General features: G+C 39.2%; 1 protein-coding gene and 2 pseudogenes across 1 annotated transcript; all 3 read left to right on the top strand.

The window, feature by feature from the left end:
- Positions 1-1,302: 1,302 nt before the first annotated feature.
- Positions 1,303-5,306, top strand: LOC148298822 (AP-4 complex subunit epsilon-1-like). Its single transcript, XM_088276623.1, has 3 exons — positions 1,303-1,388; positions 4,379-4,712; positions 4,950-5,306. Exons 1-3 carry the CDS (start codon positions 1,303-1,305, stop codon positions 5,304-5,306), a joined length of 777 nt encoding a protein of 258 aa, XP_088132749.1.
- A 1,000-nt stretch (positions 5,307-6,306) lies between these two features.
- Positions 6,307-6,879, top strand: LOC148298821 (nucleoside diphosphate kinase 7 pseudogene; annotated as a pseudogene).
- A 4,892-nt stretch (positions 6,880-11,771) lies between these two features.
- LOC148298820 (nucleoside diphosphate kinase 7 pseudogene) lies at positions 11,772-16,652 on the top strand (annotated as a pseudogene).
- Positions 16,653-18,050: the final 1,398 nt, after the last annotated feature.

Here is an 18,050-nt window from a genome sequence, read left to right as displayed (position 1 = left end):
TGGCAAGTCACAGCTTTAAACGAAATAGCTCTATCATATTGACTTTAATTTTTATACTGTCTCCGCAGTTTGGCTCTATTGGCCCTATGATCAGATTTTTGAAAGTAGCATATTGGGAACTTTCTCTTCTTTGTCCTAAGGCTTTGGATTTTATGTAACTTTCTCTTGTTCATCGTAAGGCTTTAAACTTTGCAAATTGGTTTGATATTGTCTCTGTATTAGAGTACACTTCTTTTGCGTTGGAAGCTCTTGTGAATCAGAAAAACAATGGCCTTTGACATTTTCAAGCGTCCCGCTGCAATATATTAGAAAGAGTTAAAGCTCACTTATCCTTGATGTCAACAGTCTACAACTTCTATGGTCATGAATTTCCTTAATGCTTGCGGAAATGTTCGGGCTCAATGATTACTTTAATCTAATTTATTTTATATCCTATTTGGATTCCAATTAATAGACGCAATATAGCATAACACATTACAGTGGCCATAAGAGTCGATTGCAAGAATGCAGATACACTCCAGTTATAAATTCGATGCAGAAAGTGATTACCAAGACAAATAGTCAGTTTTAAGCTGGATCTGAGAGTATCTTCGTGTTTGAATTAGTTTATGCGGTTACTATATGCATTGCAACAGTTTAAGACTTTGAATATTTATATTCCATTTATTGATCTCTTTATATTCTATCACTTTATATTCCATTCATACATACATACATAATAACAAATGGGTCATTAATAAATCAATTGCACATCATTTGAACAAAAACCGGTCGGGGTTGGGGTTGGGGTTGGGGTTGGGGTTGGGGTTGGGGTTGGGGTTGGGGTTGGGGTTGGGGTTGGGGTTGGGACCTCCTTCTAACTTCTTCGAAGCCATATACTCGCCCAGACGCGGATAAACACGGTTAACAATCATCACTAATGATGCTGCATTGAAGTACGGGTATTTTGTCCCTATGCAGAGAGTCGCTGGTGTTTATGCCACCTTATACTTGTTTCCATACTTTTCCATCATTAATTTAATTTTTTACTCCTCTATTTATTTCACGAGTATGCCAATGATTGCATCTGACCGATTAAGATATTCCTCCTACTTTTCCGATTATTTCTTGGAGGCTGTGTAGTAGTAGATTCCAAATAAATCTGAGAACTTGAAAACACTATTGCCCTCGTTGAGGACCTACTGGAAAGCGGCATTAAGATTCTCATAACTGCCAGTGTATTTCTTGTAGACGAATTTGCACTTCGGCAATGAAACATGCTTGAAAGTAATTCTGGTGAGGAGTCCAAGCTTCTTCAGCAACATGACAAAGGACAGGATCAAAAATAAAACTACGAGAATAAGAATGAATGCGGCATTGGATACTCCTAAATACTCCAACAGATCCTTGTAATTCCCCATCATCAACCCCATCAGTATTATTATATAGATCAAACAATGGAGACCGAATTAACTTAAATGAGCAATGTATTATAAGCTGAATATACGTATCAAATGATCTTTTCTTCGATAATCCTGCCATTTGGCATGACTCGCCTGCATCTTTTGCCATCATATACCTCTTCGATTTTGGTTTGGTTCGGGAGCTCTATTTCCATTTGGATCGACTCATTGTTATGAAAGTAGGTTATCACCTTATTCCTGCATTTTATTTCAGTCGCGTTTGTGTTCTGCGAGAAGTATATTGTGATCTGACGATTGAAGAGTTCTTGTTTGACATCCCCATTCACGTGGTGGGTGATGATGTAGTTGAAGGGGAATCGCTATTTCAGAAATTTGTTATAGTATTCATGCTCGATCTTCCCCGATGCATAAACTCGCTTTACTCTTTCGTTGTCTTCTTACTCTTTCTCGAGAGTTTAGTGCTCCCCGCGGATCTACAGATAGTACTTATAAAACTCGTTGCTTTGGTAGAAATAGAAAGAGGGCTCGAAATTCTTTAGGCTGAAGCCATCGTCAGAATTTAGAAACTCGGCGAGGTAGCTGTCCTTGGGAGAATTACTATAGTACTGAGCCTTTTTTAGTATCTTTTTTTATTTTGCCAGTTCGGCCATCTGCTAATTCTGAGCAAGCTTTCCATATTACAAGAATTTGATCTGCTCCAATAAACTTCTATTTTTTATGGCCTATTCCTCATACTTTTTGCGAATTTGTTCGAGTTCTGTTTTGAGCTTCTTTTACATTTTCTTCTTCTCTTCTTTGGTCTCATCTAATTCCTTTTTTAACTAACCCAACTAATTCTTAGCCTTCCAATCCCCTTTTCCACCCATCTGAGCATCTTTCATGTACTTCTTTTCTCTGGCTAGCTTCGAGTTTTCACTCTTCATTTTTTCCTCGAATTCTAAATATTTCTGTTCCATTATTTTCTAAAATTATGCCTTTGCTTTGTTTAGGGCTTTATGTTCTTCCTCCAGCTTCTGTTTCGATTTCAAAGTTTACTCGAATTTTTACTTCACTTTCATAATTTCTGAGAAAAGTTCCTTCTCTTTCTCAGCAATCTGTGATTTCACTATCTAATCCTTGAGCTATTGGGGAATGTCATTTATGCTGAGCTTTGCCACTCCGGCAGTGCCTAACTTTGTTACTGTGGCAGATTAAAGTGCAGATTGTTATTTTCTGTTAGTACTGAGGTTTGGTTGATTTTTAGAAAAGTATTTCTGCTTAATTTGTGAGCCTTGGCTTAGAACGTTGCTCTATTTTTTGTTCATGTTCCTGTTTTACTTATGAGAGTAGCTTGCTTCGGGTTCACTATCTGAACCATCGGACACAAAATTAAATTGATCCTGTTCAAACTAAGGCTCTTGCTTTTCAGTACTTATTGTCTGTGCGGCTTTCGGTTTTTAAGACTTGTAGAATATCTTTTATTTCGTTGCTCCTAAGGGACTTGCGTTTCGAACCTTTTAGTTTGACTTCGTTGGCACTGGCTATCGAATTGGCGACTTGTTTTTGAGAGGGTTTGCAATAGGTCGAAAGCTGCTGTTGTTATAAATTTAGTTGCCAAATTACTCATCCTCCTCCTACTGCTGTTTTAAGAACCCTGCAAGCACGCCTTTGGGGTGTGAAGCTATGGGCTGCTTACTTTAAACTGTGAAATTATTGTTTTGTTTGGGATTGCCAGCATTCCGATCCTTCTGAGTTTTCTTTTCGACCGAAGCGTTAACGAACTGCTCCCCATCTAAATAGTCGGATAGGTTGGTTTATTTCTTTCTCGAGTTGGGAGATTTTCTCTCTATTCTTTTTGAAAGAAGGGGCTCTCTTTCTTTCTACTTTTTCTAAGGGGGAGGAATTTTCTGTTTCTTGTTTTACATTTTGGAGAATGATTTACTTTGAGATTTATTTTGAGATTTACTGTGGCTAACAGTTATTTCCACATCGTCTGACTCTCGTACCCTGTAAGGCTATGCCTTTTTGGGATTGAATGTCTGTTCAGTAAAATCATCATCTCCAAAATCGACAATTTTCGGCTTGTCAGACTGAGAACGAACTTGCGCGTTGGAGAGGAACTGCCTCGTCCCTCGTTTGAGGAATGGTTTTTTTTATTTAGGCTCGGTGGACATTTTGAATACAGTTATATTTAAACAATTATAATTAAAGCAGTCACTTCTAAGCACCTTTTTCCTAACAACATTAAAAACTGAAAGAGTATCTTTACTCAATTGAATTTAATGCCATAATAGTTTAATAAATGGCATAATTCTCTCATAAAGTGGGCAAATGAGAATTCTATTCTGCACTAACTATCCGACATTTTGCAGTTCGGACAGAGAGACAAATATTTTGCTATTCTGATTATCGAACAAACCTCTCCAATTTTGCTAAATGCCAAACATTTTTAAATCCAATTATTAATAAGAAAGCAATATTAAATTGTGATAGACAATGGACTTATTTTTCCGGGATAAAAACGCCCCAGTAATTTTATCGCGAGAGCTACACCAACTGATTTAGAACATCGGGGAGACAAAAACAAAGTAGCAGTAAGAGAAGATCATTAAAGCATAAATCGAGCGTGTAAAAGTGGCATTACAATCCGAAGTGGATATGAAAGACTATCCAGACATCCTTGTCAAGCTGATATACTTCGAAACACTCGGGTACAATACGAGCTTTGCCAAAATTCTGCCTATAAACTTATCGCAATCGAACAGCTTGTACATCAAAAAAATATCCTATCTCCTCGCCGCGATGCTGGTCAAACCCGGAGAGAAGATAGTCTTACTCATGCAGAACACCATCAAAAAAGATCTAGATTCAGACAATGTATATGTCAATCTTATTGTGCTCACGATGCTGCGATACTTTCTCAATTAGGACTTGGTTGCTAACACAATTGCAAGCATCAGGAATATGCTCAAGAATAAGTTGGCCATATTGCGCAGGAAATCGCTACTCGTCATGCACAACATTTATCAGAAGTATCCGCATTTCGTTGAGGACTTGCAGGAAGTGACGCTATTTGCGCTCTCCGATAATGAAGTTCCTGTGGTCTTCGCTGCTCTCACAGTCCTCAAAGAGCTCATCAGCCAGGATTCTGTTCGCTATAAAAGCGAAACGTCCAAGATAGTTGAGATCCTCGAAAAGATATTAGACCACAGGTACCCACCTGAGTATGACTACCATAAAGTGCCCGCTCCTTGGATGCAGATCGACATTCTCAAGATGCTGGAGCGATTGGGGCGCAACGATCCAAGCACCAGCAAGCTCATGTATGATGTGCTTGAGAAGTGCATTAAGCGATCTCAGAACATCTACCTGATATTCAATAAGGGCATCCTTCAGCAGTGCATCAAAACCATTGCCACCATTTACCCTCATGAGTACCTGTTAAAGGAAAGTGAGAACTCGCTGGAGACGTTTTTTAGCGATGGCAACAACAACCTGAAATCATTCGGGCTAGCAGCGATGACCCACTTGGCCAAAATTAGGCCGTAAATCCTCGATAAATGGCAGTACTTCTTGGTGGAGTGCCTCGAGTCCGACGACATCACGCTGGCTGAACGGACAATCGGCCTCTTGATTGAAATCGCAAACGCCGAGAACACCGAGATCATCCTAAATAAGATCATCCAGCTCACCGAGAGATCCACGGACCCCGTCGAAAAGCGGAAGCTGATTAAAAACGGGATATACTTGATCGAGAGATTTTCCAACGACAAGGAGATATTCCTGCGTAGAATGAACGAGATATTCTACAAATTCGAAGAGTTCGTCAGCGAGGCCAGCATCAATAACTTTCTAAAGGCCTTGCTCGAGATGATTGAGCTCAACCCAGAGTTCTCCGATTTCCTCGTCGCCACCTACATCTAAATCCTCGACAACTTCCGAAACCCAGCCCTCGTCAAGGTCTCAGTGTGGATAATTGGGGAGGTGAGCCACAAAATATGTACTTTGCAGCTTACTTAGACCTTCGCGATAAGAACTCTGAATTCATCGACAAGGCCGTCGATACCATCCTGGCATGCGCTGAATAGTTCTTTACCAACGAATCCATACTTTTTTACATCGTGGTGAGCCTCATGAAACTGTCTCCGATTGAAATGACATCGAAAAGTGAGGAAATCAAGTAATTCCTGTTTAAGGTCGAGGCTCTCCCAAATTATTCCAGCCATAAAATCGCCGAATGTAATCGAAAATATACTTAGAATTTATCAGGATAGCGAAATATAGTACAGCCCTGTACGATTCAGGCGAACTTGAATTTGATTCCAAAATGAGGTTTTTGTCTGCCTACGTTGAATAAAATTATGAGGATCCTCCAAAATCCTATTTGATATCCAAGAATACATTGAAGAGAGGGCAGTCAGACGACCTTGATCTTTTAAACAGTGGAAACCAGAGCAAATAGGCGAAGAACAAGTAACAGTGGCCTAATGTAGCAATATCTTTTAGTTTAAAACGGGCCAACGATGGGGAGCGAACACTCAGCCCGAAAAGGCATAGCCCAGAAAACAGTCACTTGCTTCGAATGAGAGCGAGGATCCGGATAAGAAGCTGATATTGAGAGGCCCACACCAGAATAAGAAGAAGAATTAAGTAGACTCGAAGAAACTGAAACTAGCGAAGAGCATATTCGGAAAAAAGCCAGAAGTAATTAAATGAGCCTATGGCGAGAATGTTCTGTATAATCGATTAATATATGATCGCATTATTTGTGCAGTAATGGATAAGTTTCAAATTATATAAGATAAATGTAGAAAAAATACACCCTCATTGTGGAGTGGTTCGACCCGGCAGCCTCACTGATCCGTCAGTTCTACTTCGCCTACTACTTGCCAAACAACTTCATCTAAATGGTATCGCCTTAATTATGCAGCATGATATGAAGAACCATAAGGTGTTCCTCAAGAAGATAGCGTATCCCGACATCAAGCTGGAGGATCTCTACATTGGTAATGTCGTGACTTGCTACGGAAGGCAGCTCAAGATTATTGACTTCGGGGATGAGTTCACCAGGAAGGGGCTCATAGGCGAATCGGTCACCAATAAAACCTATGGAATGATCAAGCCCGATTGCTATCTCAACATTGGCAAGATCATTGCTGCAGCTGAAAAACAGTTCATTATTGGGAATCTCAAAATGTTCAAGCTTAGACAGGAAGAGGCTGCGCATTTTTATGCTGAGCATAAAGGGAAGGTTTTCTACGATAAACTCATTGACTTCATGACTTCCGATTTCAGTGTCGGTTTGGAGTTGGTTGCGCCCGACGCAATCAATGGTTGGAGAAAACTAATAGGGCCTACGAATTCCTAGAAAGCTAGGTAAGAGGCTCCATACAGCCTCAGAGCCTTGTATGGAACTGACGGGACTCAGAATGCGTGTCATGGGTCGGATAGCCTGAAATCTGCCGAAAACTAAATTAAATTCATTTTTTCTCCACAAATTAAGGTATAGCCCTATAATAATTCAGTCGAAACCTTACCTTAGTAACTGCTCGCTTTGCCTCATTAAGCCGCACGCCGTGAAATAGAAAAACATTGGAAAGATCCTAGACGATATTCTCCAAGCTGGGTTCGAAATCAGTGCCATGCAGATGGTCTGGATGGATCCATAGATTTCGCAATAGTTTTTGGAAGTGTACAAATTCCTGCCTGAATCCAAGAGAATGGTCGACCAGCTTTCTTCAGGGCCGGCAATTGCCCTTGAAATACGACAAGATGATGCGGTGGAAAAGTTTAGGAATTTCTGTGGCCCTTACGATCCCGAAGTCGCCAGGAAACTGGAGCCAAATAGTCTAAGAGCCAAATACGGGTTCGATCGAGTGCGCAACGCAGTCCATTGCACTGATTTAGCTGAAGACGGGCAACTAGAAATTCACTTTGTATTTAGCACTCTAATGAGTTGATATCTATGCTATAGTTTGATATATTTCGTACCGTTTCATAAATATGCTGAAACCTAAATGGGTTGGGGTTGGGGTTGGGGTTGGGGTTGGGGTTGGGGTTGGGTTGGGGTTGGAAAATACCTAATAGGAACACAACTAAGATCAATTTCTTCAATTTTTTAGTCAGAGACATGGAGACATATCGAATTCAATGCTTTCATGGGTTTTGGAAATGTTCACCATATCTTCAAGGCTTTACATGATCTGATGCGCGACTGGGTTTCTATTTTCGGGTTGGCCATATTATATACCATCTTCCATTATTTTTTCAGAAGTTTCTCGTATGTAGATTTGTGGGCTGCATATAGAAAAGATTTGAGCCGTATATTATGTTGGATTTTATTTGTTGATCATAATTTGGCTACATAAATGCTTGCGTCCGAAGTAGAGAGCTGTCTTCGAAACACTGTCTGATTTTATTCTCTTCAGCTTTAGTTGTTCTCCATTATATTAAATTATTGTGTCGATCTATTCGCCGGGTCGAATGACATGCGGACGGCATTTACTGATTCATTGCTCTTAGGAATAGCTGATACTTCATATCTTTAATCTATGAAAATATCTGATAGACGAGCAACCGTAACCTAGTTCGATCTACTCTTGGCTTCCGTCCGTTCGATTTCTATTGGCAGGAAGTAATACTTCTTGAAGACCAAAACAGGGTGTGCATCAGGTGCGACAACCCTTTTTATTGAAGATAAGACGGATGCAAGGGCCAATCGCATTTATTTACTTCTTGGGAATGTAAAAATATACATTATTGTTTGTTAAGAGTCAAGAACTCTCAGCCCTTTCTTACTGGTTTCATGAAACAGTCTGAAATCTTTATCCATCCTCAATCCAATAAGCTTGCTCAAATCAAGTTTACCATTAGAGTAGTTATTTTACGAAACCTAGGATCTAGCACTATGAGAGGCGAGCCGAGACTACCCAAATTAAATCAAACGAAAACCAAACAAAGGTATGGATTTGAAAATTACTACGAGGATTAAAACAGCGCAAATGAGTTCGATAGCGACAGAGAAGAAGAAGAAAAAGCAAACAAATAAGCCTTATAGTTTCCTACAGTCCTAACTAAGTTCATTCGCAATGAATCCTTACGACCCACTCGAAACAATAATTTCATCAGCATATTTTCCTATATCGAAAACAGAAGTATACGGAATCCTATAAAATTTACACAAACAAATATAATATTGATTTAAATGAAGCTGATGATGCTGCTAAAATAGAGTGCTTGTTATTGATGTTGTTGTAATTAAAGATGTGATTTCAGCTGAGGTTCAGAGTCCTATTGAAAGTATTCTTGACAAATCCGAATATTGAAGGCGCCATTTGCTGCATTCTGAAACTTTACTGAATAAAGCTACTTCTCTGGTACGCTGCTGTCCAAGAATAGTTTCATGAGAAATTGAAAAGCCTCTTCGTCGACTTATCTATGCCTCGCCTTCACAGGGAAACAGTCGGGATGAACATCAACAGCAGCTTCCAATCTTATATTGCAAGTCTGATGGAAGAAGAATTCGGGGAATGCGACATTGACGATTAAACTTTCGAGCTGGTCAAGAAGAGCCTAGAATAGTACGAATAAAACACACTGAGAACAATGATGGATCAACAGACCCGTAAAAAAGTGCAATAGATAAGATATCAAAGCCATTCGATAAATTGTTAAAACATTTCGGAGTACTTTTGTGAGAATTCTAGTTTGCTAGGTCTCATAGTATGCATGGCTTAACTGGCTTGTACCTTAATCAAATAGCAGTGCATTTATCCAGCATTTCCGATCCAGTTGAGCTTCTCCTTCAATTAACTTCTCGCTATATGCACTTTAGCAACTTTGTGCTTGCAACAGAATCGAATTTAGGCTTTGTTAGTAATATCTTCAACGAACTGTTCGATGAAATACATGGGCCCACCGAATCCAAATACTCCTTTTATAGGGTCGCCCTTGACAAATGGAAAAGTCAAATGGGCATTTATCATCAAATCACTCATAAGGTTTACGCAAAGCTAATGAGGATCAAACTCGGAGCAAAGGCAATGAAAAATATCAGGAGTACGATATCTTCTACAGCACAGGCTAAGCCTACCAGCAATAGACTTACGACTTATTGCGAGCAAACTCTTCGAGCGATGTGATTTCTCTGATGAACCTCTATGCGGAATACTGTCTGCAATGTCCTATGGGTGGCCACTCGCAACAGAAAGTCGGGACCACATATCTTGAACTGTAATCATAGATATTGCAAGAGGAGGCTGAATTCATTCAAGTCCTTCGCAATGCCTGTTCCAAAAAATATGTGAGCCTGATTCAAATCAAATAAATTTTACTGGGTAGACTCTGTGTTTGAAAGAAGCCTCAAAACGCAGGACCTTAAAATCTATCCACCAATTCTATAGCAACTTACTCGCCCAAAACAAACAGTACATCAATTTCGCGGCACAAGATGCCATCATCGAAAGGCTGAACGAGCAATTGAGATTCTTTTATGGAAGTCTCATAAGAAGAAATGATAAAGCCGAATAAATAGGCATCGAAACCATGAAACCATGAACTCGAGTTGCAACTCCAGTTCGCCTTCTGTCTCGTATCATAGCCAGTTACGATAATACGAAAGCGAAGACGAAGAGTTAATGAACGAATAGTAAATCATTTGTTCATCTTACGTGCTGATTCCATATCCTGAACATCATTATTTATGTTTTTATTGTCGTCTAGTGCCTCTATCAAATTCAAGGCTCTAACTGCGGAGTGTGTGATGCGAATGTGCCATGTAATTAATAAATGGATTTCATTAAATCCAAGCGTAGCAGCAAACAACCTGCATCAAGTCCCAGAGTTTCTGAGGAGAGTGTTGACTTCATTAGAAGCCATGCTTACATTTCGAACGCGCTAAATAACTCTTTTTGATCAAATAAGAATATATAATCAATTTAATGACTCATACTGTTTATTTGCTGAGTTGATAATTTAAATCTAAGATAATTCAAATGTCAGTCAGAGAGATTCAAAAAAATGAAAAGAGTAAGAAGGCTTCTGATGTCTACTCCTAAAGACATGATGATAAGTCCGCCCAGAGTATTTCCAGCCTTAGTAATCACGTGGAGCAGATGAAGAATGAAATGCATAGATTGCAAAAAATGCTGGAAGAAGCTTAAAGCCATATTGATTATTTCAAACAAAGGATGGACAAATTTGGGGCCCGTAATGATGAACAATCAAGAGAAGATGCATAAGATGCTAAAGGAGAGCTTCAATTTTGGGAAGCACAAAAAGCTGAAATCAAGGCCAAATTAAAACCAGTTTACGCCAATTACAAAAAATTTTTTGGCTCACAAGAGAAACCTCAGAAGAAAAGAAATTATGCTGGGAAAAAGGTAGAGGAGCCTCCGAGTGATAATGAATGATTATTGATTGCCGCGCATAAATGAAGTCAAATAGATGAGCTCTGAAATGGTCTGAAACATATTGAAACACATATTATCTTCAATCATACTATCCAAAATTCTGATCTTCCTCTTTGAGTCAGATGCAACATTCAAAAATGATGATAAATAACAAAATGATGATAAATAACAAAATGCCGCTAAAAAGTTATATCCATTAATTTAAACGCATAAACATTTAAATTATGAAACCCCGGCAGAAGCCTTAGGCGTCGGCCTTAAAATACTGCCCAAATAAATACGACTCAATATCCTTAAAAATCATTGTTCATCAAAATCATACAATGCAGCCAAAATAAATAAAACATCGAAAGTGGCAGTTCAATGAAGAAACTGATCGATGATTTTGTGCAGTAACTAAAAAGTTCAAACAGCTCAACAATCAAACAGAAGTTAATCGAACTGATGAAGTTGCTAAACTTCCTCGAAAATGAGTCTTCGAATTATCTGAAAGGCATCCTCATCGATAACCTAAGGACATTGACGGATATATTGCTACGGAGAATAGCTCAGTCATTAATGTGTAGCAATTTGTTATCAGAGTCAATCCTACTGAGCATCATAATGTTTTAAGTTTATTCTTGAGTCTCTCCAAACTGGAAACTTTTTTGCATTACTATTTGGCATTGATTACTGAGTCGAACACTGAGTCGAACACTGAGTCGAACACTGAGTCGAACACTGAGTCGAACACTGAGTCGAACACTGAGTCGAACACTGAGTCGAACACTGAGTCGAACGAACACTGTGTCGAGTAAATTGGCATATAATCCAAAGACGTAGGCCTTATAAGGAATAAAAATGCTGGGCCAGCTGTTCAGACACAACCCCGAAGATCTTTATAATTCGCTAATTCAGACGGCATAAGCAATCGAAGGTCATGAAAAGTTTGCATTGGAGGCTGTCGAAATCAGTGCCATGCAGATGGTCTGGATGGATCCATAGATTTCGCAATAGTTTTTGGAAGTGTACAAATTCCTGCCTGAATCCAAGAGAATGGTCGACCAGCTTTCTTCAGGGCCGGCAATTGCCCTTGAAATACGACAAGATGATGCGGTGGAAAAGTTTAGGAATTTCTGTGGCCCTTACGATCCCGAAGTCGCCAGGAAACTGGAGCCAAATAGTCTAAGAGCCAAATACGGGTTCGATCGAGTGCGCAACGCAGTCCATTGCACTGATTTAGCTGAAGACGGGCAACTAGAAATTCACTTTGTATTTAGCACTCTAATGAGTTGATATCTATGCTATAGTTTGATATATTTCGTACCGTTTCATAAATATGCTGAAACCTAAATAAACCTGAGCATTTGCAACAACTCTTGGCACAAATATAATCATAAATTATAATGCAAATACCTAATAGGAACACAACTAAGATCAATTTCTTCAATTTTTTAGTCAGAGACATGGAGACATATCGAATTCAATGCTTTCATGGGTTTTGGAAATGTTCACCATATCTTCAAGGCTTTACATGATCTGATGCGCGACTGGGTTTCTATTTTCGGGTTGGCCATATTATATACCATCTTCCATTATTTTTTCAGAAGTTTCTCGTATGTAGATTTGTGGGCTGCATATAGAAAAGATTTGAGCCGTATATTATGTTGGATTTTATTTGTTGATCATAATTTGGCTACATAAATGCTTGCGTCCGAAGTAGAGAGCTGTCTTCGAAACACTGTCTGATTTTATTCTCTTCAGCTTTAGTTGTTCTCCATTATATTAAATTATTGTGTCGATCTATTCGCCGGGTCGAATGACATGCGGACGGCATTTACTGATTCATTGCTCTTAGGAATAGCTGATACTTCATATCTTTAATCTATGAAAATATCTGATAGACGAGCAACCGTAACCTAGTTCGATCTACTCTTGGCTTCCGTCCGTTCGATTTCTATTGGCAGGAAGTAATACTTCTTGAAGACCAAAACAGGGTGTGCATCAGGTGCGACAACCCTTTTTATTGAAGATAAGACGGATGCAAGGGCCAATCGCATTTATTTACTTCTTGGGAATGTAAAAATATACATTATTGTTTGTTAAGAGTCAAGAACTCTCAGCCCTTTCTTACTGGTTTCATGAAACAGTCTGAAATCTTTATCCATCCTCAATCCAATAAGCTTGCTCAAATCAAGTTTACCATTAGAGTAGTTATTTTACGAAACCTAGGATCTAGCACTATGAGAGGCGAGCCGAGACTACCCAAATTAAATCAAACGAAAACCAAACAAAGGTATGGATTTGAAAATTACTACGAGGATTAAAACAGCGCAAATGAGTTCGATAGCGACAGAGAAGAAGAAGAAAAAGCAAACAAATAAGCCTTATAGTTTCCTACAGTCCTAACTAAGTTCATTCGCAATGAATCCTTACGACCCACTCGAAACAATAATTTCATCAGCATATTTTCCTATATCGAAAACAGAAGTATACGGAATCCTATAAAATTTACACAAACAAATATAATATTGATTTAAATGAAGCTGATGATGCTGCTAAAATAGAGTGCTTGTTATTGATGTTGTTGTAATTAAAGATGTGATTTCAGCTGAGGTTCAGAGTCCTATTGAAAGTATTCTTGACAAATCCGAATATTGAAGGCGCCATTTGCTGCATTCTGAAACTTTACTGAATAAAGCTACTTCTCTGGTACGCTGCTGTCCAAGAATAGTTTCATGAGAAATTGAAAAGCCTCTTCGTCGACTTATCTATGCCTCGCCTTCACAGGGAAACAGTCGGGATGAACATCAACAGCAGCTTCCAATCTTATATTGCAAGTCTGATGGAAGAAGAATTCGGGGAATGCGACATTGACGATTAAACTTTCGAGCTGGTCAAGAAGAGCCTAGAATAGTACGAATAAAACACACTGAGAACAATGATGGATCAACAGACCCGTAAAAAAGTGCAATAGATAAGATATCAAAGCCATTCGATAAATTGTTAAAACATTTCGGAGTACTTTTGTGAGAATTCTAGTTTGCTAGGTCTCATAGTATGCATGGCTTAACTGGCTTGTACCTTAATCAAATAGCAGTGCATTTATCCAGCATTTCCGATCCAGTTGAGCTTCTCCTTCAATTAACTTCTCGCTATATGCACTTTAGCAACTTTGTGCTTGCAACAGAATCGAATTTAGGCTTTGTTAGTAATATCTTCAACGAACTGTTCGATGAAATACATGGGCCCACCGAATCCAAATACTCCTTTTATAGGGTCGCCCTTGACAAATGGAAAAGTCAAATGGGCATTTATCATCAAATCACTCATAAGGTTTACGCAAAGCTAATGAGGATCAAACTCGGAGCAAAGGCAATGAAAAATATCAGGAGTACGATATCTTCTACAGCACAGGCTAAGCCTACCAGCAATAGACTTACGACTTATTGCGAGCAAACTCTTCGAGCGATGTGATTTCTCTGATGAACCTCTATGCGGAATACTGTCTGCAATGTCCTATGGGTGGCCACTCGCAACAGAAAGTCGGGACCACATATCTTGAACTGTAATCATAGATATTGCAAGAGGAGGCTGAATTCATTCAAGTCCTTCGCAATGCCTGTTCCAAAAAATATGTGAGCCTGATTCAAATCAAATAAATTTTACTGGGTAGACTCTGTGTTTGAAAGAAGCCTCAAAACACAGGACCTTAAAATCTATCCACCAATTCTATAGCAACTTACTCGCCCAAAACAAACAGTACATCAATTTCGCGGCACAAGATGCCATCATCGAAAGGCTGAACGAGCAATTGAGATTCTTTTATGGAAGTCTCATAAGAATAATAAATGGATTTCATTAAATCCAAGCGTAGCAGCAAACAACCTGCATCAAGTCCCAGAGTTTCTGAGGAGAGTGTTGACTTCATTAGAAGCCATGCTTACATTTCGAACGCGCTAAATAACTCTTTTTGATCAAATAAGAATATATAATCAATTTAATGACTCATACTGTTTATTTGCTGAGTTGATAATTTAAATCTAAGATAATTCAAATGTCAGTCAGAGAGATTCAAAAAAATGAAAAGAGTAAGAAGGCTTCTGATGTCTACTCCTAAAGACATGATGATAAGTCCGCCCAGAGTTCCGTCAGCCGAAGTATTCACATCGAGGAGCTTGAGAATGAAATGTATGAATTGGAAAAACAGCTGGGAAAAGCTAGCAACAGAATTGATTATTTCAGACAAAGGATGAACGAATTTGGGGCCCGTAATGATGAACAATCAAGAGAAGATGCATAAGATGCTAAAGGAGAGCTTCAATTTTGGGAAGCACAAAAAGCTGAAATCAAGGCCAAATTAAAACCAGTTTACGCCAATTACAAAAAATTTTTTGGCTCACAAGAGAAACCTCAGAAGAAAAGAAATTATGCTGGGAAAAAGGTAGAGGAGCCTCCGAGTGATAATGAATGATTATTGATTGCCGCGCATAAATGAAGTCAAATAGATGAGCTCTGAAATGGTCTGAAACATATTGAAACACATATTATCTTCAATCATACTATCCAAAATTCTGATCTTCCTCTTTGAGTCAGATGCAACATTCAAAAATGATGATAAATAACAAAATGATGATAAATAACAAAATGCCGCTAAAAAGTTATATCCATTAATTTAAACGCATAAACATTTAAATTATGAAACCCCGGCAGAAGCCTTAGGCGTCGGCCTTAAAATACTGCCCAAATAAATACGACTCAATATCCTTAAAAATCATTGTTCATCAAAATCATACAATGCAGCCAAAATAAATAAAACATCGAAAGTGGCAGTTCAATGAAGAAACTGATCGATGATTTTGTGCAGTAACTAAAAAGTTCAAACAGCTCAACAATCAAACAGAAGTTAATCGAACTGATGAAGTTGCTAAACTTCCTCGAAAATGAGTCTTCGAATTATCTGAAAGGCATCCTCATCGATAACCTAAGGACATTGACGGATATATTGCTACGGAGAATAGCTCAGTCATTAATGTGTAGCAATTTGTTATCAGAGTCAATCCTACTGAGCATCATAATGTTTTAAGTTTATTCTTGAGTCTCTCCAAACTGGAAACTTTTTTGCATTACTATTTGGCATTGATTACTGAGTCGAACACTGAGTCGAACACTGAGTCGAACACTGAGTCGAACACTGAGTCGAACACTGAGTCGAACACTGAGTCGAACACTGAGTCGAACACTGAGTCGAACACTGAGTCGAACACTGAGTCGAACACTGAGTCGAACACTGAGTCGAACACTGAGTCGAACACTGAGTCGAACACTGAGTCGAACACTGAGTCGAACACTGAGTCGAACACTGAGTCGAACACTGAGTCGAACGAACACTGTGTCGAGTAAATTGGCATATAATCCAAAGACGTAGGCCTTATAAGGAATAAAAATGCTGGGCCAGCTGTTCAGACACAACCCCGAAGATCTTTATAATTCGCTAATTCAGACGGCATAAGCAATCGAAGGTCATGAAAAGTTTGCATTGGAGGCTGTCGAAATCAGTGCCATGCAGATGGTCTGGATGGATCCATAGATTTCGCAATAGTTTTTGGAAGTGTACAAATTCCTGCCTGAATCCAAGAGAATGGTCGACCAGCTTTCTTCAGGGCCGGCAATTGCCCTTGAAATACGACAAGATGATGCGGTGGAAAAGTTTAGGAATTTCTGTGGCCCTTACGATCCCGAAGTCGCCAGGAAACTGGAGCCAAATAGTCTAAGAGCCAAATACGGGTTCGATCGAGTGCGCAACGCAGTCCATTGCACTGATTTAGCTGAAGACGGGCAACTAGAAATTCACTTTGTATTTAGCACTCTAATGAGTTGATATCTATGCTATAGTTTGATATATTTCGTACCGTTTCATAAATATGCTGAAACCTAAATAAACCTGAGCATTTGGGGTTGGGGTTGGGGTTGGGGTTGGGGTTGGGGTTGGGGTTGGGGTTGGGGTTGGGGTTGGGGTGGGACAATTTCTTCAATTTTTTAGTCAGAGACATGGAGACATATCGAATTCAATGCTTTCATGGGTTTTGGAAATGTTCACCATATCTTCAAGGCTTTACATGATCTGATGCGCGACTGGGTTTCTATTTTCGGGTTGGCTCATTTGTTTCTTTTTAATAGGGGTTAATAGTTTGTTCTGCAATTTACGCAAACTGCTTAGTTCATCCATGTAGAATTGTGGCTGTCTGTAGGTCTTCTATTTAATTTTTCTGCATTTTTATACTATTTTGTTGGCATGTGTTATTATTTTTCCACTTTTCTGTTGTTTCTTGGGAGTTGTCGTTATGATTCCTTTGAAGCTAAGCTGCGTTTGCTTTCGAGAAGAAGCACTGTTACTATGACTGTAGCCTTTGCTCTCTAGCAGGGTTGAGAACTTCTGGCAATCGGATCTATTCAGCCTGTTACTGCTGAAGATGCTGTTCAGGAAAGTGGAAGATTGTTGGCTAGCAGTTTTGGGGGTTTGGCAATCTGTAATTGGCCTTTCAACTTTCGCAGTCTCCTGGATGGAGGCAGGCTGAGACTATCGTGGCTTTTTGTTCATGCCCTTGAAAGAGAGCTTGCGGATTGGGTTGACAGGGATATTCTAATCGTTACCAATCAAGATTTATCTAACGATAACCTTACTGCGGATCTGCTTGAAGTTGGTCTGCATAGTAACGACTATAATAATAACCGGAGCCTCGATTTAATTAAAGCTACACTCTGGATCTATAATTACATTATATCCCATAAAAGCCAATTGATTATATGATGCAGGCGTCGAATTGGGCAATCTGGACCAACAGCCAAGACTGGGTCGTTAAGCAGCTCCAAAAGTATCCCTTTTCTATTTATCATAAGGCTCTGTAAAAGTACCACGAGTCGTCACAAAGTAGAGGCAGACTCTTCTTGTAACTCAAAAGATAAAAAAATAAGTCCAGATAAGCGGGCACTTCTCATGCAGCTCAGAGGCAACAAAAGGGAAAAATTAAACAAAAAACTATAAAGTAAATTGCTTATAAGCTCAGAAATATCAAACTACTTTTAAAAACCATCGGAATAGAAGCCCTTGGAATTAGCATGTCCAATTTGTTTGGAGTTCTACTGTATTCCAGTGACGACAGCATGCGGGCATACATTCTGCTGGCAGTGTTTGGATGAGTCTCTGCTGATGGCTTCGACCTGTCCAGTCTGTCGATCGCCTATTCGAGGAATCAAACTTTACGCTTGCGATAACCTT

Source organism: Brachycentrus maculatus, unplaced genomic scaffold (genome assembly GCF_059751285.1).
Source record: "Brachycentrus maculatus isolate JH-2025_06_01 unplaced genomic scaffold, ASM5975128v1 h1tg001561l, whole genome shotgun sequence".
Classification (NCBI taxonomy): Eukaryota; Metazoa; Arthropoda; class Insecta; order Trichoptera; family Brachycentridae; genus Brachycentrus; species Brachycentrus maculatus.
This window is presented reverse-complemented; position numbering and strand designations above follow the sequence as displayed.

Excerpts from the sequence above, each read along its gene's own strand:
- LOC148298822 (XM_088276623.1), top strand. The coding sequence starts at position 1,303 with ATGACAAAGGACAGGATCAAAAATAAAACTACGAGAATAAGAATGAAT. Across the intron at positions 1,389-4,378 it reads AAATACTCCAACAGATCCTT|GAAATCGCTACTCGTCATGC; the intron begins GTAATTCCCCAT and ends CATATTGCGCAG. Across the intron at positions 4,713-4,949 it reads CCAGCAAGCTCATGTATGAT|TACTTCTTGGTGGAGTGCCT; the intron begins GTGCTTGAGAAG and ends GATAAATGGCAG.